Here is a 24,335-nt window from a genome sequence, read left to right on the forward strand (position 1 = left end):
TCTGTTCCAAGTGAGATCACAGTTCTTTAAATGTAAGACCCCTTTTCCCATTAGATGACTTTTCTTATTAAAGAAATGCTAATGCTAAAGCTTTGAATGAATTCAGAAAAAAAGAAGAATGAGAATATTTCATGAGAATCTTTTATGTTTGTGGCCTGAGAGTGGAAGACAAGGATGCACAGTGTTTACTGCCACAGGATATAACACAGCCTTGCTGGAAACAGAACTGAGTCACTGAATTTTCTAAACTAGAGAGTACTGAGCAGAAAAGATGATTTTGACCTATTTCCCAAAGGAGTCTGTTTGGACTCATGGAGTAAATTTACAGAAGAGGCAGCTGAGCCAACTCAGGATTTTCCTGGCCGATATTGATACAATTTGGACTTCTCTTGCTTCAAACCAGTAACAGACACAATTACCTTGTTCATACTTCTGTGTTAGTCTCCTCTATTAATATAATCAACACCTTTTCCTATAGATCTCTGGACATTACTTCAGTGTTTCCTGTAATCACATAATGCAGTTCTTCAAAACAATTGAAAGTTAAGTTTGTTTGAGTTGCCCTAAATTACAGCAAAAAAAAGGAGAACCACAAAGCAGAGAAACCAGCCTTAGTTTCTGTAATCATTCTGAGGAGTTATCAACTAACATAAAGAAAAGAGCACATACAAAATTATATAGGATAGCATCAGTCCTCTCCAATGTTCGTGAAGGATTGTGTCCTACAGAACGTTAGTGACAACTTCATATGCTCTTATTTTAGAATAAAACTATCAGACTCCCTTGCTGTTGGAAAGTGAAAATACCTTTAGATGCACTTGGCAAAGAGTCAATATGATTTCTGCTAGTTGTATCTCTGGTTAAATGACAAATCTGTTTCCTTGTTCAGAGCCACTAAACACAAACTATAAACTTCGTTTACTTCTCTGTTTTACTCTCCAGTCACGATTCTAATCAGCCCTAGGCATGTGTATCTCTGTCATTGGCTGTTTTGCAGCAGATACACTGAGCTGTAGAGGTAAAATTACAAAATTTTCTTTTCAAAGCAACAGCCCCTGATCTATTACAATAAACAAACTTCCATCACCAAGCAACTGATCTCTTAGCAACAAGAAGCACCTGCATAAAAGATGCTACAGAGAGTGATCACCAGAAAACCTATCCAGACCTTTGAGGGAGCACACCAGGAGCCAGGATAGCACACGGCAAAAATCCAGAAGTAACAAGAAGACACAGGTAAATTTTCAATTCATATCCTAGAATTTTTCTTCAAACAGGATGGGTAGGACATTACATAAATGGGATTTATTTTTGTTTTGAGTGGGAAGTATGCCTTCTGGAGTTGCTTTGATCTGCTACTGTAATTATCTTTGTGTAAATTATATGCTGTCACTATCTAAACAGAGGGGGTTTTTAGTAGAAAATATACAGGTCTTTGGACAAATTTTTGGTAGTAAAACAACAGCAATACACTATATATTTTGCAAGTATTCTACAAAGTTTCCTTTCTAAAAAAACAGTACGGTGTTCTTGCAGAATAGTTATCCTAAGAAAGTGTATTCACTTCGTGCAGCCTTTCAAATTATTTACATTACAGCAAAAATATTAAATAATTTCAGTTTTTATAGATATGGAGCCCCCAGATTAAAAACCAAACCTGTTCAGTGTTTCTGTGGTGTCTGATTTAATTCTTTTGACTCTCAAGCGGACTTTTTTTCACATGTACCGTGTCAGAGTTATGGCAGAATACACAGCCTGGGACAGACACTGCCAGCTGCTGCTGCATAGCAAGGCAGATTTAGTTGGGAAGTTGTGAATTTTGGACAAACTGACATTTCCAAGCATCACTGTCATGGCATGGAAAAAATGCATTGTGAGTGAGGTTTAAAAAGTGAGGTGAAGCAAAAGTGAGGATAAAAATCAGGTAGAACAAGTCTGGAAATGACCCTGGGAAGTTTTTTATTCTATCAAAGCTTGATATACATCTGTGCTTGCTGAGCTGTCTTTCTTCTAGCTGCTATATCTCAGTTAATAATAATATCTGATTAATAAAGTCATTTGCAAAAAGAATGGTTTGAGAACTGTCATGCATTCTTTCTTAGTCTTGTTTTTCCAAATATACAGATAAGCTTTTCTTCAGGATTAATTTACATACTTTGACAGAATACATGATATTTTTAACCAGAGAAAAAAAATGCTTTGCCACAGTCATAACAAGGAGTCGGATAAAAAGCACTTTGGAGAGATTTCAATTGCCATCCACAACTCATTTTCTGGTTACTTTTGAGTTCATTAGAGCTTGTGGTGTTGTAATGAAAGTTTGAGGTTGTCAGAAAGTAATTTAAAGTCCTGCCACTACTGCAGAATTTTTCACAATCCCACAGCTCTTTTTGATGCCTTACAAGCACTGGCACACCTATTCTGCTCCAGGAGATGTCTTTTTTCAGATTAAACCCTTGCACCATTTCATATGGGTGACACTTTTCATGGGCATTGTGGTGGTTCACAAGCAACAACAAGACCTTTTGTGAAGAGTCCTAAAACTGGCAAGTTATTTTTCCAAATCACATTTCAACCACATATAAAGGCACAAAAAAGAGGCACTGCCCTTACCACAATGATGCAAACAAACAGTAAGATTCAAATGGAGTCCTATATTTATGGAAGATATTTGTAACATATTTGTTTCCCTTTCAAAGGGTTTAGTGACCAGTTAATTTTCAGTCACACACCAGAACTGGGTGGTGCTAAGAAAACTGATTGACCAAACTGACCCCAGACATCAGGAATATCAACACTTATAGTGGTAATTGTAACTTTGCAATTCCAAACTTCTCTGCACCCTGGAACTCCCTGTACACCTTGAGTAGAAAGAGTGCCAAGAAATCGAGTTTTGTGGCCACTACCAGCACTGTGACAGTGTAGCAGCATTTCACAAGTGCTCTCAAAGGCAGCTGACAGAAAATCTCAGAGAAGCAGGCTCCAGGGATAGATCCTATTCAGCTGTGAAACAAGGTCACCCTGTCATAAGAGCACTCACCAAAATTAAAAATAAAATTCCAAGTAATAGGAAGAGGCATCAAACGTAACAGTCTTTCTTATCTCACAATACAGATGTTTTTCCAACACCACAAAATCGTGGCTGTGTTCTGCATTTCTCTTTCCCTTGCCCTGTGACACATTAGGCTCCTACCTCTTCATTTACTTGTCAAGAGCCCTTTAGATTGCCAGGATGATCATTACTAAATTCCCACTTCCAAGCTTCTGCTGAAAGCTGTCATCTTTTCCTTCTCTCTTCCTCCTTCTCCTCTAACCTAAACAACAGATGAAGCTGTAAGTGCTATTTAGATTAGATTTCATAGTAATCAAGAGGTACAGGATTATTCTACAAGGCTGTAATAACCATTCAACACTGGTAGAATACATTTCCATAGTAATTAGATGTGATAGACCTCTGCAGCGACACAAATTCCAGCCCCCTGACTCAAACTCTAGAAATGACTGAAAACGGGGTTCATTCCCTCCTTTTCATATTTTATTGTATTTACCTTCCTTTTGAGATGCAGAGGATTAAGTTAAAAGTAGGAAATTGTCCTAGACAAGGCAGAATGCTTCAGAAGCAGAGTAATGAAAACACCTAAATTTAAAATATCTGCTCTGCACGTTGGGACTGCAAACCCATCTGAAATAAGAGATGTCTGACAGATGCAAAGGAGCAGGTGAACACAGTGAAAAATTATAAAGTGATAAAAATAATTAAATAATAAAACAAATAAAAAGTAATGAAGAAAAAGTCATGTGGATCAAAGACAAAAAAAGTCACGAGAGGAGTGCAATATGAGACAACCAATAAATTGTGATGGAAAACTCTGAGTGACATCCCCATTGCATCCTGAGAGAATTAAAGAATTAGAAGAGACCACAGAATTCAGGGTGACACTAAATAGATGTGCAGTGTGATGCTTACAGAGTAATTTACCTCTCACCTTAAAAGGAATGGTAAGTACTCTCCAGTTTCAAAAGGCCTCCTGATGTGTTCTCAGCTTTAAACCCCAGAGCCTTTCAAGGAAACAAGACACTCCCTCTATCAAGGACGTACACCTGGTGATAAATACCCACTTCAAATCAATTAAAACCTACTATTTTATTTTTCAGAGGTACTGTGTTCCTTCAGTCTATATCAGCATCGGCAAACATTGTGGTACAATGGGAGCAGTTCTGTAAAGCAGAACAGGTTTTGTGTGAAATAAATCCGTTTATTTTTCCAAACTGTTTAAACCTAGATAAGTTGCTTCAGATGCTGCTAATATGGGCCACTAATACCTGGGAATTTATAACAAGTAGCAGATGTTTTTCTCTCCTGACAGATGAACCACTCCAAAGGAAACACCTCCAGGACACAAGAATGGCTCCTTAGGAGTTATCAGGCATTTTTAAGAACTCGTCAAAATTAAGACATTAAATACAAAGCTCTAACCAGAATAAGAGGTGTCAGTACAGCTGTCCTTTCGATATATGAGCTTCTCTCTTTACTGTGAACCTTGACATCATTCCTCACATTACCTTTAGCAGGAAAATGTTGAACAGAACCTAGAATATTCTCCTTGTGCTTTGTAGCCAAGACTGGAAAATCAGCAATCTGAAGGGCCCTCTGCTGGCAGCTGCTTTCCCCGGTGTGGAGATCCCTAATTGCTGTCAGCCACAGAGCCCGTGCACAGCCATCCATCTGTCACCAAAGTCTCTTTCCCCCCACTAAACAGTGGGATTTTAAAAGCTTTTTTGGCCCCATCCTTCCTCTGCCACATACATAACAATCAGAAGCAACAAACCCCTCTGACCTGAGATACCTCCACCAGCTGCAAGGGAAGGAAAATTACTTACAGCAGAAAAGGCAAAATGAGCAAGGCTATAGAAACCCTTCTTCATGCATGGTGGGCACTTGGTTCCATTTCTAGCGTTTTCAGCCTGCTCAGTGACTAATTACTGTCCAAATGGGTTTGGCTGAGTTTTTATGAGGAGTGACTTAACTCGTGGGCAGTTTTAAAAAGATGAAATGAATAAAAAGTAAGACAAACAATTGTGTTGAAATGTTTTTAAGGTGAATTTTTCATGGCCCAGCTGGCTTTTGCAATGAAAACAGAAGAGGTTAAAAATGCAAGCCCTGAAAGGCTGCTTCAATCACACTCATTGAAATGAAGCAAAGAACTCCTCAATACAGGAGTTCAATTCAACTGTTTAAGGTCTTGAGAAGCCACTTTGACTAAAGACTGTTTTAGATCAGGTCAAGAGTGTAAAAACTATTCAAACTTAATACTTTGCCTTTAATACTTTTATCTACATGACAGCACAATCCAGGATACTAAAACTATAAATGTAACAGCAAGGTGCACACTGATGTGTTGGACATAAAAAAAAAAAAAAAAAAAAAAAGAAAAGAAAAAAATTCTTTTACTAAGAGCAATAAAATTATGAAGCTGGAGAAATCAAGACTCTAAAACCCAGTCCATTGCTATCTGTATATTTTGAGAAAACAGAAACCTGTCTGCATTCCACTGTCAAAGCAATGATAAGCTTTAGCTGTGAGTATTTAAGAGCTGAACAAGACCAAAACTCAGGGTTGATCTTTAGAAAATAGAAGGGGGAGACTCATACTTGCAAAGTACAGTGTGCACACATAGCAGGACCTTCCACCCTACCAGGGCTCACCCTGCAGAAATAATATTCATAGATACACATTGGGAGGTATGAAATTGGTTTATTTCACAGCACCAAAATGCCCAACCAGCTCCTAACGTGTCTCCACAGGGAATATGAGGCAGTGAAACTACTGCACACACACTAGAATATCTTGGAAAAAAGAGAAAAAACAATGCACATCAAAGCCTAACTGTGGCAAGGGAGTACAAACATGAAGTTTGTGCAGATCCAGAGAGAAAGCAATATAAAAATGGAACTACATGGCCCAAGTGTGGCTATTTCCCTCTGTAATGCTGTAAACTCATATTAGTGAAAGGGACAGAACCTGATAAAATATTCACATACACATAGACATGCTTTTGTTGTGGTAAGGAATAGCACTCAAGGAAATACAAACTAAGAAATGCCATTACATGGTAAAAATGCTCGTGATTACAAAACTTTTTCACAAAACACAAGACAATCCAACAGCTGGATGTGTCCAGGATGTGACCTGTCCCTGGACACTTTCAGAAGGGGTGGGCTGCTCCTTATTGCAATAGCAGGGATGTTTCTGAAAGGTCACCGGGCAGATTGGGCATTTTGGATCATAAAAACCCCAGAAGCACCCATAAGACAGCACTACAGGCACCTGCAAGGCTTTAAACCACTGCTTACTCCCTTTCCCCATCTTCCCTTCCTACACTCCATCCATTTCCTCCTTTGACCATGAACACCAGGATTCTCATGATCTAAAAGCATGTCTCCCATTCTTGGCTTTGTTTGACATAATTGCAGCACCGATGGTCACTGCAAAGTGAGCTCTCATTTCTTCTGCAATGAGACCAAAGCACAAGACACACAAGAAAGCACTTGCTGAAAGTAAACTGTATCTAAAAGCTTCCTGCTAAGTAAATAGATCCTTCAACTTTGAAATATTGTTTTAGGAAGAAACAAGACAAATCTCTTCTTAGTTATTGCCAGAGCAGAATTAAGATGTTTTATTAATAAAATATTGTGCAGGTTCAAGCAGTACCTTTCTGTGGTTAAATGAGTTCTCACTCACATTCCTGCTCACACATATTCCTTCTCAGGTACAACAACTCCTTATATTTTATGATTTAATTCAAAAACATGCAAAAAAACTTTTAATTAATCCTTCTATTCCTTTTATGCCTAAGAGATCTGTTGGCTGCCCTTGGGTTTTCTTTTGTGTGCTGAGTGCTGGTTCAGCCTGAGTAAAAACATGGCAACAGACAATCTGTGATCCTGTTTGTTATGGCATATGTTATATTTTTCAAAGTATTTAACAGAAAAACCATAAAGAAATACATTACATTATATTAAATTATGTTACACTCAAAGGTTGGCAGTAAAAAAATACTATAAAAATGTTTCAAACAAAAAACTGTGGTGCTGGGGCACTTCATCTGTATGACTGAAAACTACCATGGTTATTTGGGATATTCAGGAACTCTGGCACTACAGGCATGCAGGAAGGAAACAGCTAAGTAAGACACACAAAAGCTGGCAAGTGAGCTCATTCAGTGCTTCCACATGTGCTGAAAGTTTAATTTCTTGTGTTTTGGTTAGAGATTTGCAAGGAGTAAACCTCAGTGTTAGCCAGCCAAGTCGGTATCAGTGATAAAAGGTCTGTCAGCCAAAATATCCAAAACTATGCCTCAACATCAAGGTCAGAAAACCTTTGTTATTCCCAAGCAAAAAAAGTGTCTGCTTCATGTCTCTTTTGGCTTGTGATGAAGCTTGTCCTGGCAAGCCCTCCAGGCAGTCACTCTCGTTATAAAGCCACATGCAGAGCTGATCTGCTCACTTGTAGGAGCCACAAAGGGGGTGAGAGGTACCAAGCACAGCTGAACACATCTGAGCTTTGACAGCCTCTCTCTCTCTCCCCTCTTCTCTCTCTCTCTCTCTCCCTCCCTCTGAAGCAAAGCAGAACCTCTCTGAAAAGATGGTCCTGGAAACCCTGAACCCAATGCACTACAACATCACCAGCCTGGTCCCGGACACGATGCCCGTGGCCACAGTGCCCATCCTCATCCTCATGTGCTTTCTCTTTCTAATATGGAACCATGAAGAGACTTCATCAATACCAGGTAAATTAACTTCACCTATTGTGCCACATAAAAGTTTTCAGAGTAGTCTTTGTTTTGTTCTCAAATTTAAGTGACAAAGTAAGGGTGAGTAATCATGGTATGACAGCAAAATTTATTATGAATCAGTTTAAATAATACAGATTTTTGAAAGTTCCTGCTAAAGGAAATCAGGCTTATTCTAACTTCAGAACTTCCATAATAATTGTGGCTTGGCCACATGAAATTTCATTTTCAGCTTTATTTTGTGTATGCTAGAAAGATATAATACTATTTTACAAACTCAGGATGTTCTCATTTTCATATGCATTATAAACTACTTTTTACATATTTTAAAGTTTAAATCTCTCTAAATTTCCTTTACTCTAAACAGTTACCTAAGAAGCTGTTCAGATTTTTAGTAGGTTGTCAATCTTTCTCTACCTTTATCACTGAGAATGCTCCAGAACAGAAAAACATCGAATTCCCTTTCCCTTCTGTAATATTCTGGGGGCTTGTTCAGACATTAACAGCTCAGATTATTTTCCACCAGATGCAATGCCCTGCTGCACGAGTGCAGAGCACGATCTCTCACAGGTGTTGAACAGAAATAGTGCTAACCCAGCACAGTGACTACTGAATGAAATTCTGGGAAAAGATTGAATTCTTGCCCAAAAGAACATTTCTTCTTTCTAGGCTGGAGCATTGTCCCTCCAAAAGCAATCAGCAGCTGAGAGTTGCACAAAGCAGCAATGAATGTCGTTTGCTGTAGGTACCACTGAAAGCACTGGGAGCTTCCTCAGGAACTGAGACTTCACCAGCTCAGCTGCAGCTTCTGAGGCAGTTTCAGACCAGGACTGTCCTTTAGATATATATGTGAACTGCCCAGCACAACTATCACTGTCCTGTTTAAAACCTCCTTTCAAAGGGAGATGCTCCGAAGTGTTTTCTTTTCTTGTCCGTGAGCACTGCTGAGACCAAACCTCTGTTCCCCTGTTTTTAGGGCCAGGATACTGTATGGGAATTGGCCCCCTCATTTCACATGGCAGATTTCTCTGGATGGGAGTAGGGAATGCCTGCAACTACTACAACAAGACGTATGGAGAATTTGTGAGAGTTTGGATCAGCGGTGAAGAAACATTTATAATTAGCAAGTAAATCCTTATTTTCTATACTTAATAACTTGAAATCCTTTCTATCTTTACAACCACTTTGCTTCTTTGTTCTGAAGTTGCATTGAAGCTATTATTTTCAAAAATTGTCCTAACTTTTTACTTTCTGCTGTTCACAGACCTCTTTCTAATCTTGTGTTTGTTTAAAGACTCTGCTATTGAAGTTTTGGTGAATTCTCCTAATATTTTTTTGTGGAAAGGACTGTGTACTGTGGCTCAAATGTAAAAATAATTTACCATCTATTTTACTATTCCATTTATTTTTAAGATAATATTCAATCTTAGGATCTAGGCTGACTGCAATGTGGGATTAAGTCAAATTTTCATTTTCTGTTTTTAAGTTTCTCCTTAAAGTAGAAGTAAATGCTTGAAGGTTATGGCTCCAATTCAACGATTTAACTAAGCAAATATAGCATTATAGTATTAGGAGTAATTCCACTCCAATTAATGGGATTATTCATAGGCTTCAATTGTGCACAGTATTAAACATAATGCTAAACTTCAGTGTATCACTGGATTATTATAAGTCACGCCTGAAAAAAAAAAGGAAAAAAAAAGTAGTAAAACGTTTACCACATGTAATTGATAAAGAATCCAAACCTCTTAGTAACAATGTCAGTCAATTCATATCTTCATTGAGTAAAAGTTTTTGAAAGACAGTGCAGCATAGAGAATAATCACAGAATTTGCCAAGTGGTGTAAGTCAGCTTCAGCTCTATTTTAACCTCTGTAAAAAGAGGTAATCATGACAAGGAAATTTTTGCACCAAGGCTGTTGCAAATATCAACTAAAGCAGTAAAATATTCTGATATTGCTCTGAACACTTTGAAAATACTCTGAACTCTTACTGTTGTTTTTCCCTCTTTGTGCTACCAATTCATCAGAAACAAACCAGGAGTGCCACTAAACAATTCCAGATTTACAGAGTCAATACATTGTTTTTCTTCAGACATTTTTGCTTTAAATCATTGACTGTACATAGAAAATAAGTATGTAACTTTTTTAAATCAAGAACGTAGAATAAAATTTTCAGTGGATACTAAATTCACTGCAAAACTAAACATAGCCTGGCTTCTGTATAAGAAAATCAATGTCATCTTTTTTTTCACCAATGCCATCTGAACTTACTGTATCAAATCCAATACTGAGGTGCTAATGCACAGAAAGAAGGACTTGTAGTCTTAATTATAAGAGCTGATGCCTTTTGGAGGACTTCATTAAATAGTTTCATTAGGAAAACCTGCTTATGCAAGGTCACTTGACAAAACCCTTCCTTGAGACATTATAATGTGTCTCCTGCAGACAGACACGTGGGATGGGAGGAAGAGGAATGAGCCTGCTGCCCCTTCTCCTTTCTGGGGACAGATGTCAGAATTCAACACCACCTTTTCCTGTTCAGGGAAATACAGATGTATTTACAGATGTGCCCTGACAGGGAGAAAAACTTTAATGTTAACTTTACCTCCAGATCATGCAAAACTATGACATCAAGAATATTTGCAGTCAATAGCAAAAGTCACATCTACATTACCTGACTGAAAAAATAAACTAAACTTACATTAGTAGTCTGGGGTTTGGCCCATAGACTATACTACACAGTAAAGGAAAAAGCATATCGTTTTGTTTCAAATCTTTGTTCTGATTTTCTTTCTTTTGCTTGGATTCTCTTTGATCAGTGTTTCATCACATTTCTGAAATGCTGGCTCCCTCTAAAGGAAATTATATCCTAAAGCAAGAATGCTGTCCACCAGCACCAGCAAATGAATCTTTCTGACTGTAAATATAATTATGCATATCATGGACTTGCTTCCCTTATGTGTCTCTTTAAGAATATTTATTATTTATCCCACACTTACCATCCTGTTATGATGATGCATATTTAAGTGATGCATGTATTTTTATGCTTTCAGGATGTGTTTGGGAATGACCAAAGAGCTACAAAAGAATACATAGCATTGACTATACAAAAGTAAAGATGTAATTTGGTACATAGCAATTATTTTACCTTATCCTCTGAAATATCTGACATTGGGCACTGCCTAAGTGTATCATATATATCTGCACATATACACTCTATTCAGTTTAAAATCCTTCATTAACCATTTGCATTTTAATTGAAAAATAGTTTAAATCTGAACAGAAGAAATTACTACTTTAATATAAATTCTGAAGGCACTGATCATCAAGATTTTTAATTATGTAAAAGGAACATACTTTCGTGCTAAGCATTGTACTTCCCGCTAAATTAAAAATGCGAGTCAGCACTTGGGAGCAACTGCAAAATGTCAGAATACAAATGCTGTATTCAGTCTATGAAACAGTTTTTTCATTTAGGGCTTTGTCCTTCTTCCTTCCCCAGATCCTCAAGTGTGTTCCATGTGATGAAGCACTGGCACTACGTGTCTCGATTTGGGAGCAAGCTTGGATTACAGTGCATTGGCATGTATGAGAATGGGATCATATTTAACAACAACCCAGCACACTGGAAAGAAATCCGACCCTTTTTCACCAAAGGTAACTGAGTGTGCACTGACACTCTGCATCCCTGTGACACACCCAGCCAATCTTTCCTGCTGGTGTGTCAGTCTGAAATCCCCACATTTTCTTCTCAAAGGATGACAAACCACTCAAGCCTCAGAAGGGTTTTACACCACCCACTGATACAATAATGTTTGCCACTTTATCAACAGTATTATCACCAATGGAGGCATTACAAAGAAGGTACAAAAATTAACAAACCTTGTGCTCATTTTGCACCAATGTTTCAGCTCTATCTGGCCCCGGGCTGGTGAGGATGATCACAATTTGTGTGGAGTCAACCATCGACCACCTGGACAAACTCCAGGAAGTTACAACGGAGTTGGGGAACATCAACGTGCTGAACCTCATGAGGAGGATCATGCTCGACACATCCAACAAGCTGTTCCTCGGGGTCCCTCTGGATGGTACTGACAGACTCCATTTTGGGCCCTAAGATGGGTCTGAAATACATATCCAAGGAAAATTCATCCATTCCACTCAGCAGTTTAGCCCCAAAAAACAGAGCAAGAACTAACTCTTGCATCACCACATAATTAACTAAAATTAATTTATTATCATGCCAGCTATAGAGGAGAGTTTTGTATGACCAAAAGTATACATTAGCTCGTCACCCACCTTAAGGAAGAGATATTTATTCACCAATTATTCTACCATTTGAAGAGATATTTATTCACCAATTTGGTAAAATTCCAATATTATATTATAATAATGCAAGAATCTGAAACCTTTCCACCAAATTAAATAATTGCTCAGAAAAGTTCACCTAAAAATTTATGTTTTCTATGATTTCTTCAGCCTATGACAGAAATAATACTATCAGGATGTCTAAATTGTCCATTTCAGTATTCTGCAGTAGTTCTACTTCTGCACTCATGTGGGGGACTCTTTGGTTTGGCTGACACACCTCTGTGTCTTTGTAGCAAGTTACCAAGAGTTTCTAAAAAGATCTAGACCTTTTTTACAGTGTGCCACAAAAGTTACCTATCAGCTGCTTATCAAATTCCCATGAACTAAGTGGAGCAGGGAACACAACCTTATTATTAATTTTTCTGAAGGATTTATCTTACTTGACTATTGACTTTTTTTTAACATTTCATTTCAGAAAATGCCATTGTGCTTAAGATTCAAAACTACTTTGATGCCTGGCAAGCACTTTTATTAAAGCCTGACATATTTTTTAAGATTTCTTGGCTGTGCAAGAAATACGAGGACGCGGTGTGAGTATCAACGTTCTACAAAGAGTTTACATAAGATCCTTTCTTTCTTTCTTTTTATGAAGGAGCATTTCCCTTGAAGCTTTTCTCTGCCTTTTAGAAATTAAATTGTGACACTTGCAAAGGTGGCTGCTGAGGTGCCCTGTCTGCAGAGCCAAGACAGAACCAGATTTGTCCCTGGTAGTTCAAGTAGCTGAATTCCTGGACCAGTTTGAAGCTTTGTCTATCCAGTCCCAATATATTCACCAAAATATTGATTCATGCACACTCAAATGTGAAACTAAACTGAGATCACTGGTTTGGTTCAGACAAGGAAAAGCCGTCCTATGGATGAAGTTGTATTTGCTGTCCAGTTGAGAACATCAGAGCAGGTTACAGCTTACCCAAACACAGAAACCCATCTGTATTCAGGGCACAGCTCCCCAAGAGTTAACCCTTGAGCAGGTACCTGTTATTATTTATTATTCCCTCAACATGCATTTTTGAGCCAACCACTCTTTATGAGTGAAAACTTGGTGCTCAGTGTGATAATCCATTTCAAGATTGGGTTTTTTCTTTCCTAAATAAGTAACAAATACATTTTGCTGTTTTCCTCTTTGCAAAACCACAAAATGCCTCTTCCAGTTTTGTGATCTTGTTCTCTGTCCTCTGTCAAAAGAGAGCTGGCTTTAAACAGAACTGGCACTCACTTTTTTTATTTTGAATTTGTTTTTCACCTAATGAGACAAATTTCTCCTTAGGAAGGATACGTAATAAATTGCTTTGATAGTGCTACATAACGTAAAGGCTTTAAGGAGAAGATCAGGTTCACCCAAACTAATAGACAGCTCTTGAGGGCTAGACACAAGATTCACCTTCTCTAATATTTGCATACTAGTTTTATTTTGGCACTGATTACTTTTCTTTCCTGAAATTTAATTGAAAATTCCCCCAAAATTTATAACAAGTTTTGAATATTGCTTTTTTCACCACTGAAATAGAAACTGTTGACACAGTATGACTATTTAAACATGAAATGTTTAAATTAACTCTACCTCCAAGGTACACATTATCTAACACTTGTACACTTTTCTAAAAATCATCCCTTATGTTTATTAAATTCATTTTACTTACTGATAAAATACACTATAAAATACAAGAAAATAAACAAATTCTTTGTAAATGGTAATAAATCTTTTAAAACTTTACTCTTTAATAGTGTATATGGGCACATTTTTCAGTCTGTTCTATAAAAAGAGATTAAGATTTCATTCCAGACTGACAAGCAATTATTTAAGAATTATAAGGAAATACTCCTTGTATAAGTATTTCTACTTTTGCACAGAACCATATAACTATTCTTAGGAATATTTAATTTCTGCCATCCTTAGATGCTTTTCTTGGTACATCTCTGTATTTTTTGTCACACCCTGGTGCAGATATTTATCAGTATGTTGGATTCATCTGTTTTCAGCAAGGATCTTAAAGGAGCAATGGAAATCTTAATAGAACAGAAACGACAAAAGCTTTCCACTGTGGAAAAGTTGGATGAACACATGGATTTTGCATCCCAGCTGATTTTTGCACAGGTATTGAGAATTTACTCAAAATATGGCAAATTTTGGTTTTTCTGACATTCTCCTGAGCACAGGCTTTGCAATTTAAACTTAATATACCTCTCTAAAAGTCACATCATCATAAAGGGGTGCTGAGTCGTTTGTGCTGTAGAGTCTCTGACAGTGACTCAAACAGGAATACTTGAATTTCAGGCTCAAGTGCTTGTCATATTTATTTCATGGCTTAAACAACATCCCTAAAACCCTTGCATCTATCACTGAGGTTCCTCCAGTCTTTCCCTAACCCCTGTGTATTATTTAATGTATTGCCTTTTGTTTGCAAAGATTTCAAATGTTATATTACTCCTATCCTGTATAATCTCTGACAGCTCACAAACTCTGTGAGGAGATGCAATAAACTAAGAACCACCTGAGCTAAGAACACACATTTCTGCTTTTCTTTAGGGAAATACACACCCATCAGAACATGAGCTTTCTGCCTTTCTCTGAAAGACAAAAGAGAGATGCTATTTAGCCCAAGACAGACTGTCAAGAAATTGGGCATTCTATAGGACCTTTGTTGGCATCAGAGATCAGTAACCAATATTTCCTCCAAAATTTCCTGTTTTTATTTTCAGAACAGAGGGGATCTGACTGCTGAGAATGTGAACCAGTGTGTGCTGGAGATGATGATTGCTGCTCCTGACACTCTCTCTGTTACTCTCTTCTTTATGCTAATCCTGATTGCAGAGCACCCCACGGTGGAAGAGGAGATGATGAGGGAAATTGAAACTGTTGTGGGTAAGCAAGAGCTGCAAAGTCAGTGATCACAGATTCAGCAGTGATCTACTTTCATTTATCTAAACCTGAAAATTTTAAGTATTTTCTCCTAACAGAAGTTTTTGCTGTAAAACATATGAACTACTATTGTATGTAAAAGACTGTGTTAGAGCAAATGAAAAAATGTGAGAAATTTGTAAAATAAAATAGGAATCCTCGTAATTGATTATCTATTAGAAATAATGTGGTATATTCTCTCCTCAGCAACCACAATGTAAAAACAGCATTCACCTCACGTTCCATTGAAATTATTTCCAGTTACCCTGAAACAACAAAAGGGGGCACTTGTTTCAAATACTTCTTATCACCAATATTTCTCTGTGATAAAATACAGAACTTCCCTAAGTTTCATTATGACTCTAGAAGGGAAAGACTAGACAAAATTTAAATTATATTCTGCTGTCAACCATTTTGATGTCAAATTGGCCTCCACTAAGTACTAATTACTAACTATTCAAAACACAATCAAGATATTCCAAATTTGTATTCTTCTCTGTCTCTAGTCTCCATTCAAAGCCTGACACTGAACCAATATAGAAACTAATTTCATCCACTCTTATTTAGGATTTACTTCTGGTCTGTTAAACACTGGAAAATGTATCACAAGTCTTTTACTCTTTTTCTCAGATACTTTTAATCATCCTTATTTTACTGTCTTCATGAGAGTACTCACTCACTCATTTTCCCCGTTTCCTTGTGAAGCCTTACCCGTAAGGTAGGAATGTGTTTTCCATGAGGAAGTGGCCAGCCAGGGTGGCAAAGTGCCTTTTGCCTGGCAAACAGCCCCAGCAGCAGTGAGCCACAGCCCTGAGCTCCTCGGGGCTGGAGAGCAGCAGTGAAGCTGCCAAGGGCAGCACATCCAGCACTGACTCTGCTGCTGGAATTTCCTCTCCCTAATGGGATGGTCAGCCCCCAGCAGGGTCTGGATGGACACCCACCCTGGATGGACACCCAGCCAAACCCAACAGCACACTGAAAATGTAAGGTCCCTGCAGAATTAGCTCCAGACTATCCCCAGGTTCTGTTTGCCTCAGCTCTTGGAAGATTTCTTTGTTGTGCCTTGTGGCTCTCTCGTGCAAAAGCCAGGGAAGGACTCCCAGAGTTTTGTTGCTGACAAGAACAAAGACTCAGAGCGTTAAGAAAATGTGAGAAGATTGTTAATTAATGAGCTGGGGTTTATGCTAATGAACAATATACCAGATTTCCTCAGTAAGTAAGGCTACACAAAATTCCTTAAAAGCTTTTGGATGCTTCCTACAACTTCAGAACCCCAGAACCTTCCCAAAATGTTCTGACATTTGTACAATGAAGTTATTAAATTCCTAACCAGCTAATCTCTTCACCATCTACTTTATTCCACAAGGTGACAGAGACATACAAAGTGATGACATGCCAAACTTAAAAATCGTGGAGAATTTCATCTACGAGAGCATGAGGTACCAGCCAGTCGTGGATTTGATCATGAGGAAAGCATTACAGGATGATGTCATTGATGGATACCCCGTGAAAAAGGGCACAAATATTATCCTCAACATCGGGCGTATGCATAAACTCGAATTCTTCCCAAAGCCAAATGAGTTCTCTCTTGAAAATTTTGAGAAAAATGTAAGTTTTCCATCTTATTCCTTGCAGAAATTTGGATGTTATTTATTGTTAATGCCTCTTCCTCTTACTTGCTCCAGAACTTTGTGACCATTAGACAGTTTTCCCTTTAAGTGCCTAGTTAGCTATATAACCTGCTGATTACTATTATTATTATCAGAGCTGGGCAGATATTTTCCTGTCAAGCTGCCTTTTAAATAAAAAAATATTATAATATAGAAAACAACTTTTCCAGACATAATAATTTTGATTAAAAATCTCTGATTAAATTTGTCAGCTACACGTGGTTGCCATTATATCCCCTGACACCAGACAAAATAAAAAGGCTTTAGGTGGCTAGAGCCATGCCAGCAGCCCACACAGAGCTGAGGCTGCCTGAGGATTCTCTGGAGAGGTGAAGCAGTGCAGTAACTTCTGAGAGACTGGGATCTATTGCCTCTGTTATTCTTTTTTTTCTTTCCTTTCTAAATTAACAATATTTTATAGACCATGATGAAAATTTTAAGTTTTAACTAACTTAATACTGCAGATGTTGAGTAAATAAGTTTCCATCCAGCACTGAATATCAAAATAAGTTACATTCTGACTACCATTATAGAAGAACTATAATCAAAAGCAACATTTCTTCTTTTTGTAATCCCCTGCTATTCAAATAATCCTTCAGATTATTTACTCAGACTTCTGCATTACTGATGAAATAATTGGTTTTGTGAAACTGCATTTGCTCAGCAATAATAACCTGGAGAGATTAAAACTGCACTGATATGTTAGCAGCTGCACACATGAACATCAACAGCATCAACTTCAGCTTTAAAGAAAGAAAAACACCTGAAGAAAGAGCTAAGGAAAAGCAAAGAGATATGAATGTTTATGCCACAAAAAACATTTAAGGTTCACTTATTTCCTATCAAGAAAGCTAAGAGTATCATATAAGCCACATGCAAAAATGAGCATTAATCCACCTGGTTAATATTTGTCAACTGCTGTTGGGTTACCCAGAGCAAACCCTGCACACAGGATTAAAAACAACAGCCCCAAACAAGTCTTTGTAGAAAATTCAGGAAGAGAGTAAGTGATAAAGTTTATCAAAATTACAATTCACTGTGAATAGATCCTGCTCTGCCACCCATTATTTACATTCCAAGTATTTCTATCAGAAATGGATATCTTGCCTAATTTATGAGGACATTTTGCTACTAAAAATATTCCCCCTTGACCAAATATTTAACCACACATTTTCTATCTGACTTGACGCATTCTGTTTGCCACATAATTATTCTGGCAGGCACAATTTTCCTCCAGTTCTCTAAGTGAATAGCAATCCCCAGCATTATTTATGGTAAGATGCCATTGTTAGAATCTAAACATTTTTCCATTTTCCCAGGCTGTGCATTTGCCATTGTGCTGTACTGCCAGCTGCTGTACTTGCTCTGTGTTATAAACACTTGTATTTATATATAATTTTTTGCAAAAGCACAGCTCAGTTGATTTTAAAAAATAATTAAATAAAGCACTCCTGTCAATCTGAAAATAAGAAAAAACAGTACACTTTTTTCCAGATGATTTGATATAAATCAACATTTTCCACTCTATTCTTGTTAAATAGGAAATCTGAACGTGGTTAATATCTGACTATTTTAAAAAGAAGTTGCATAGATGAAGAAAAATAATTTATTGATAACCAGACTTCCTTTTTAACTGATGTAATCAATGGCAATAAAAGTAGCACATGCTGGCTGTTCATTCTTCAGTAGTCCTGGGAATCCTGCATTTCATATTTCAGCTGACAGGACAGAAGGCAGTAATTTTATAAGTGTTATTTCTCTATTAGATACCAAAAATTTAACATTTAATTTTATGACAAATCAGTTCTCAGAAACATTAGCTTTTTCATAACAAATATGGACTAGGTGTATGGCTTAGTGATTATCTTTAGACAAGGCATCAGCCTGTATTTCAGATATTTATGAACTTTATAATGAGCATTTTCTGAAGAACTTTTTAATGAAGTTTAATGCATTTGAAGAGCAGAAGCTCCACTCCATTTCACAGCTTGTGGTGAAATCCCTGCAGTTCCCAGGACAAACAGACAAATACCTGGGCAGAATTCAATTGTTAACTGCACAATCCCTGCTGCCTCAGAATTTCCAAGGGCTGCTCCATATTTCTGTCAGCGTCTGTAGCTGGGCCTGACTTGGGTAGGGCTTCCAGTGTGAAATGAGTAATCGCTCCTAATAAAAGATTATTTCCACAAGTTTTTTCTGAATATATCTACTAGCAATTTCCATTGTTATTTTCACTGTATTAATGGAAAAAATCTGTGGCTGAGCTCATTCCGGGTGCTGCTCTCTGCAGGTCCCCTCGCGCTATTTCCAACCCTTCGGATTCGGGCCCCGGAGCTGTGTGGGGAAGTTCATTGCCATGGTGATGATGAAGGCAATCCTAGTGACTCTTCTGAGGAGGTGCAGAGTGCAGACTATGAAAGGAAGGGGCCTGAACAACATCCAGAAAAACAATGACTTATCCATGCACCCCATAGAACGGCAGCCCCTGCTGGAGATGGTGTTCACACCCAGAAGAAACGCAAACGAGGATCAGGGTGACAGAGAGGATCAGCACTAAAGTTACAGGGCTTTCTCATCCACTAAGAGATATTCATCATTCCTAGTTAAATGCATAAAGTAAAACATTTTGTTGGCCCGAAATGACTTCAGGTGACAACTTGTTCTGCCTGCACAGCAGAACCACAGGCCACAGTTGGAAAGATTAAAAGTACAGAATAGTTTTGTTGTAGATGATGCCATTCTGTACAATTCCTGGTTACTTTTTAAAAGCATAGAGTTCAGAAAAAGTTATGCCTTCCCTTTTGAACACTGCCAGTTCAGAGGCTTGAGGGTTAACATACCTGATGTGTGTTTAATTCTAGGACTACACAAGTCCCTTTTCCCCCACCTTCCTGAAGCTGGACGTTGCAGTATTTGACTACAGCAAAAGCTCTAATTTTTTTGTTTTCATAACACCTGAATGAATATTAGCTTATTTCAAGACTAAGAAACAATTTAAAATATTTATGACATCTATAAGTTGTAAAGAAATGTTTGAAGAAGAAGCCATTCAAGCAGTTTTCTTTACCATGTTTTGCTGTCCTGTTAAACAGATACCAAAGACTGAGTGTCCCACAGATTTTACCAATAGCAGTAATTTTCAGAGTACTGAGTAATAATGGCACTTGAGATAACTGTTCTATGTTTCTAAAACCCCATGTCCTGCTGCAGGGAGCCTGAAAGTGCTTTACTAAGATGTAAACATCTTAGTAAAGGCCAGGTGAGGATAAGATAATGAACATCAGCATAGCATGGAGGGGTAACTTTCAGCCCCACATCCTCACCTGATTGACTGTAGAAATTTCCCACCTCACCTCAGCTTGAGTGAAGAAAGTCTAATTCCCTCTAAACTGCCTAAGATGTGCCAAATCCTTTTTTGACCCGGTTTTAGTTGCTCAATTCTACTCCAGAGAGTGAGATTTGGAGCTGTTGCCCATGTTCCCACACCACAGCAGGAGACAGTGTCCCTCCCTTATGATCCAAATAACTCCTGGTGCTTCTCCTGTAAGAGCTCTGGACTGTGTCCTGCTCTCCAGCATCCTGCTCCATGCCCACTGATACAGAGAGATTCTGGAGCTTAAGAAGATAAACACTCTCACAAGAGGCAAATTTCACTGGGTAAATGCCCAGAGTTTTGTAGTGACAAAGGAGAAAAGTTCTGAAATGACAAGCAGATTTCTAGAAAACGTTTTTCAAGGTGTTTTGTATACACAGGCTTTTATTTTAACTATAAACCAGGCTGGTGTTTATACTTAATCCTTAACAAGAAAGAGTGACAACTACTCAACCTTTCTGTTCAGAAGTGACCCATCCTGAAATCTGCACAATCTGGACATTGATATCTCTATTAGCCTAATGAGGAGTTGCCAACTTGGTCAAGAAGAAAAAGATCTTCCTGGCTAAAGGACAACATTCCTTGACAGACACTTCCCATTTTCATTAAGTTTGAGTTTTCATACTGTGTGACACAAAGAAAGGGATTTTCCAGATAAAGTGCCCTGATCAAGACAACCAACCAATGTACAACAGGCTTTATATTAACTTTTTTCTTCCAAGAAATTTAAACCATAATAGAAGGCAAGAAAAGAAAAAGGGAAAAAGAGAAGAATTGTCTTTACTTTGAATATATAATTAAATTGATTAATTAATCTATTCCTTCAGACCACTGATCTCAGGCACAAGTCCAGCAGAGAAAGATTTTTCCAGTAGCACAGCAAAACTGCAGAAAGCCAACAAATAATCATGTGCCCCACCCAAAGGTAATGAATTAGACTGGGAATGCTGACAAAGAAGAGGAACTGCATATTTAGGGTAATTCTCAAAACAACCTACAAATTTTTGACAGTAATTTTAAAAAATCAAACTTTAAAACATTTCCTGAAGAATTTATTGCAGCTAAATTACTTTTAAAACTTTCTCCGTAACATTTGCATTATACCAAAAATTACAACAGTGAAGTGCAATGCTGTGCCAGCTGTACATACAGGCAAAACTGGGCAGCTGAAGACACAAAGAAATAGGATTTAATGGTAAGACTTGATGGTCTTTTCCAAATTAAAAGATTCTGTGTTTCTAGGAATTCTATTTTTTAGAGCATGATGGGACACAGTGGTATGAATCTGTGGAATATCTAATATAACTTCTGTTTCTACATTATTTGTACCCTTTAAACTAGGAAACAGATAAAGCAGTTGGGAGAAGAAAAAACAAATAACAAACAAATGCAACCATGTTTAAAACCTTTTTACTCATTCTGTATCATAAAACACTTCAGGGTACTTCAGGGGGCAAATATTTCTTATTTGCACAAGAACTCTGAAAAGAAATTCATTGAAGGCTTTTTTTCTTGGGAATAAATTACTATTATATACACAGGAAACATATATTTGCTTATTTCACACACAAAGCCAATTTTGTAGTGATAATTTACTCTCTGATTTTCCCACCTCACAATTACAGGCCTCCTCAAATAAAATTTTTCACAAGCTTGAAATCAATAAATTATCATTCAAATTTTGAAGTAATTTTAGGAAATCAAATAGAGGAAAAATGCATGCTGCTCTAATTTCTTGAATGTATCTATATTGTTGAATTTTTAGGCTGAAACTTCAGAAACATGATTACCATAATTATTCTATGGACAAAATAAAGCAGTATCATTTTTTACTTTTTGTCAGCAAGGCAACAGAGTTGTTTCCCATTGTGTTTGAAGTACATTCTTTCTGGTATGTTTTGAACATAGCGTTTCTGCTCCTCTGGTTTCTACAGAGTTTTGCCCACATTTGGACAGCAGAGCTGTAATTAATTTGAGCTGTTAGCTCATCTGAGTCCTGTTCTCCCTGACTTTATTATGGATGTTCCTCAGTGGTCTGCTTGCATGAATATTTGCACTGCCAGGTCCATTTCCCCATCCCATCATCTCACACGTGCTTGAGAGCTGCAGCTGGGGCAGCACTTTCAGCACTTGCCACGTGGGTGTGAACAGTTCCAACCTTTCCACTGTACAGAAGACAACTCTGACTTTGAACAGTGTTTTACTACCAGGTACTGTACAAATTCAAGTGGCTTTTTACACCACTGCAAGTCCACAGTCAGCAGGTGACTGTTCCATTGATGTCCACTGCATTGACACACACCAAACTTGACTGTTTTACACATCACTGTGATCATGGGCTGCTCACAGCACATGGGTGTGGATGTTGTTGGAAAATAAAATAAACATCAAATAAAAGTTGTGTGCAAAAGAGTTTAAAGTCACGTTTCATCATGTTTCCCCGTCCGAGAATCACAAAGTAGTATCAAAATGCATGAGTCTGTCTGCATGCATGAACACATTATTCATGTATTAAATACAAGGATGAAATCTACATTGTTCTAAAATCAAAATTCCCACTGATTTTAGAGGCTATATTATTGCCAAGATATTTTTCATCATAGTAAGAAAGCATAATTAAAATAATTTCAATTGATGCAAGACTACTTGCCTAGGAATGCACTTTATCAAAGCTTTAAAAGAAGGGAGAAGAGGTAGGGTTTGGTGGTTCTTAAGATAACAGGTATTTGTGAATATAACCAAAAATTTGGCTTAATGATACAAATAAAGGACTCAGCTACCAGTGGGAAAGGTATCTAAAGTAATTTTAAAAATGAAACAAAGAAAATAATTAAACTGACTGTATAGTTCAAAGTAAATTTAATCTCATTTTCTACTCATAGAAAGATGGCATGACAAATTCAATTTGCATCCAATGCCTAATTTATTTCACTGTCAAATTAAAAGCTTTCAGAAGGATAAACCTTACATCTGGCTAACTGACAAGGAACTGTTAGTAAATGGCACACTAAGAAAAAAAAAAATCCCAAGGACTCTAACATAGCTGCAAATAAATTTTTATTTGCATTGAGATGCTTCCAACGAAAATATTTATCCTAGAATTTTACAAGCTTTATTTTTAATTTTTAAAGATTAAGAAGCAATTTTCATTTTATAGATTGTTCACTTTCTGTATTCTCCAATACAATCCAATGTTGTAGCTTCAGTTAATATCCCATTAAATTCAATGCTAACCTCAGTAGAAAATTCCACTTGACAGTTTCCAGCAGAAAGGAATACTGTACTGTTTGACAGAGGAAAATTGTTCACAATTTTGGCCAAATCTGCTTGAAATAATTCTTTTATAATTGAAAACTGGAATTTACTCCTGACATACAATTTCAAACAGGCTGTTACCCAGGACTTAAGAGGCTAAGACTGTTAGGAGATGTTGTGTTCAGTCCTATCTACTGTTATTGTAAGCTCTAAAATTTATATCTATTTATAAAAGCGCTGGGTTTGCATGCTGTTACAATTGTACCTTTTTCAAGGGCAGATCTCCAATTTTACACTATAGGCAAGCCATGGATTCCCCAAATCCATCCTCCTGCAGCCCTCATTCCTTCAGATACGTGAATGCATTAAAAAGGAGCCACAGTCACACACAGAATCCCCAAAGAGAGGTGACGTTTCTCCACGTTTTTGCTGCCTCCTCCCCAGGGGCAGGTAACTTTATTTGGGTCGACAGAATTTTTCAGCAATAAATCATTTCACTTATTTATTATTCCATTTATTTGTTATTCCAATTAGCACTGGCATAGAACATTTTCCAGTATCATCTTCTGCTAAAAGCATCCTCCCAGTCTAGTCAAACCTTCATGTATCATTTGGCATCAAGATCAGCAGAACTTTACCTGGTAAGGCTCAAAATGATGTCTGAGAAACTGTTAGGCTTTGCTGGTATTTTAAGTATAATTCAACCTAACAATTAATTTGATGTATTGATACGAACACACGCTCTCAATATGATATCTTAATACAATATTTTCCCTGTTGCTGGCTTAATTTAATGTAGTGCTTCTATGGCATTATTCCATAGTCCACAGTAGAACAGCAATCACCAAGGAAACATTCTGGTCTTTGAAGTCAGATTTTTCTGAGTAATGTAGGTCCCAACACCTCATGGAGCCTGACCACACTGCTACAGAGGGTACCAACTTATCTGCCCAAGAATTGAGCAGGTTTTCA

The 24,335-nt window shown here is 37.5% G+C and overlaps 1 protein-coding gene across 1 annotated transcript; it reads left to right on the plus strand.

The window, feature by feature from the left end:
- The first annotated feature begins 1,176 nt into the window (after window positions 1-1,176).
- On the plus strand, window positions 1,177-19,818 carry CYP19A1 (cytochrome P450 family 19 subfamily A member 1). Its single transcript, XM_066328040.1, has 10 exons — window positions 1,177-1,236; window positions 7,623-7,790; window positions 8,770-8,920; window positions 11,298-11,452; window positions 11,707-11,883; window positions 12,582-12,696; window positions 14,147-14,261; window positions 14,867-15,029; window positions 16,432-16,673; window positions 19,026-19,818. The coding sequence occupies exons 2-10, from the start codon at window positions 7,646-7,648 to the stop codon at window positions 19,290-19,292; spliced, it is 1,530 nt and encodes a 509-aa protein (XP_066184137.1). The 5' UTR covers window positions 1,177-1,236; window positions 7,623-7,645; the 3' UTR covers window positions 19,293-19,818.
- Window positions 19,819-24,335: the final 4,517 nt, after the last annotated feature.

The sequence above is a fragment of the Sylvia atricapilla genome, chromosome 13 (genome assembly GCF_009819655.1).
Source record: "Sylvia atricapilla isolate bSylAtr1 chromosome 13, bSylAtr1.pri, whole genome shotgun sequence".
NCBI lineage: Eukaryota > Metazoa > Chordata > Aves > Passeriformes > Sylviidae > Sylvia > Sylvia atricapilla.

Bases quoted from the DNA above. Each gene is read 5' to 3' on its own strand.
- CYP19A1 (XM_066328040.1), top strand. From the start codon at position 7,646: ATGGTCCTGGAAACCCTGAACCCAATGCACTACAACATCACCAGCCTG. The intron at 8,921-11,297 runs GTAAATCCTTAT...TTCCTTCCCCAG, and splicing joins GAAACATTTATAATTAGCAA to ATCCTCAAGTGTGTTCCATG. The intron at 15,030-16,431 runs GTAAGCAAGAGC...TTATTCCACAAG, and splicing joins GGAAATTGAAACTGTTGTGG to GTGACAGAGACATACAAAGT.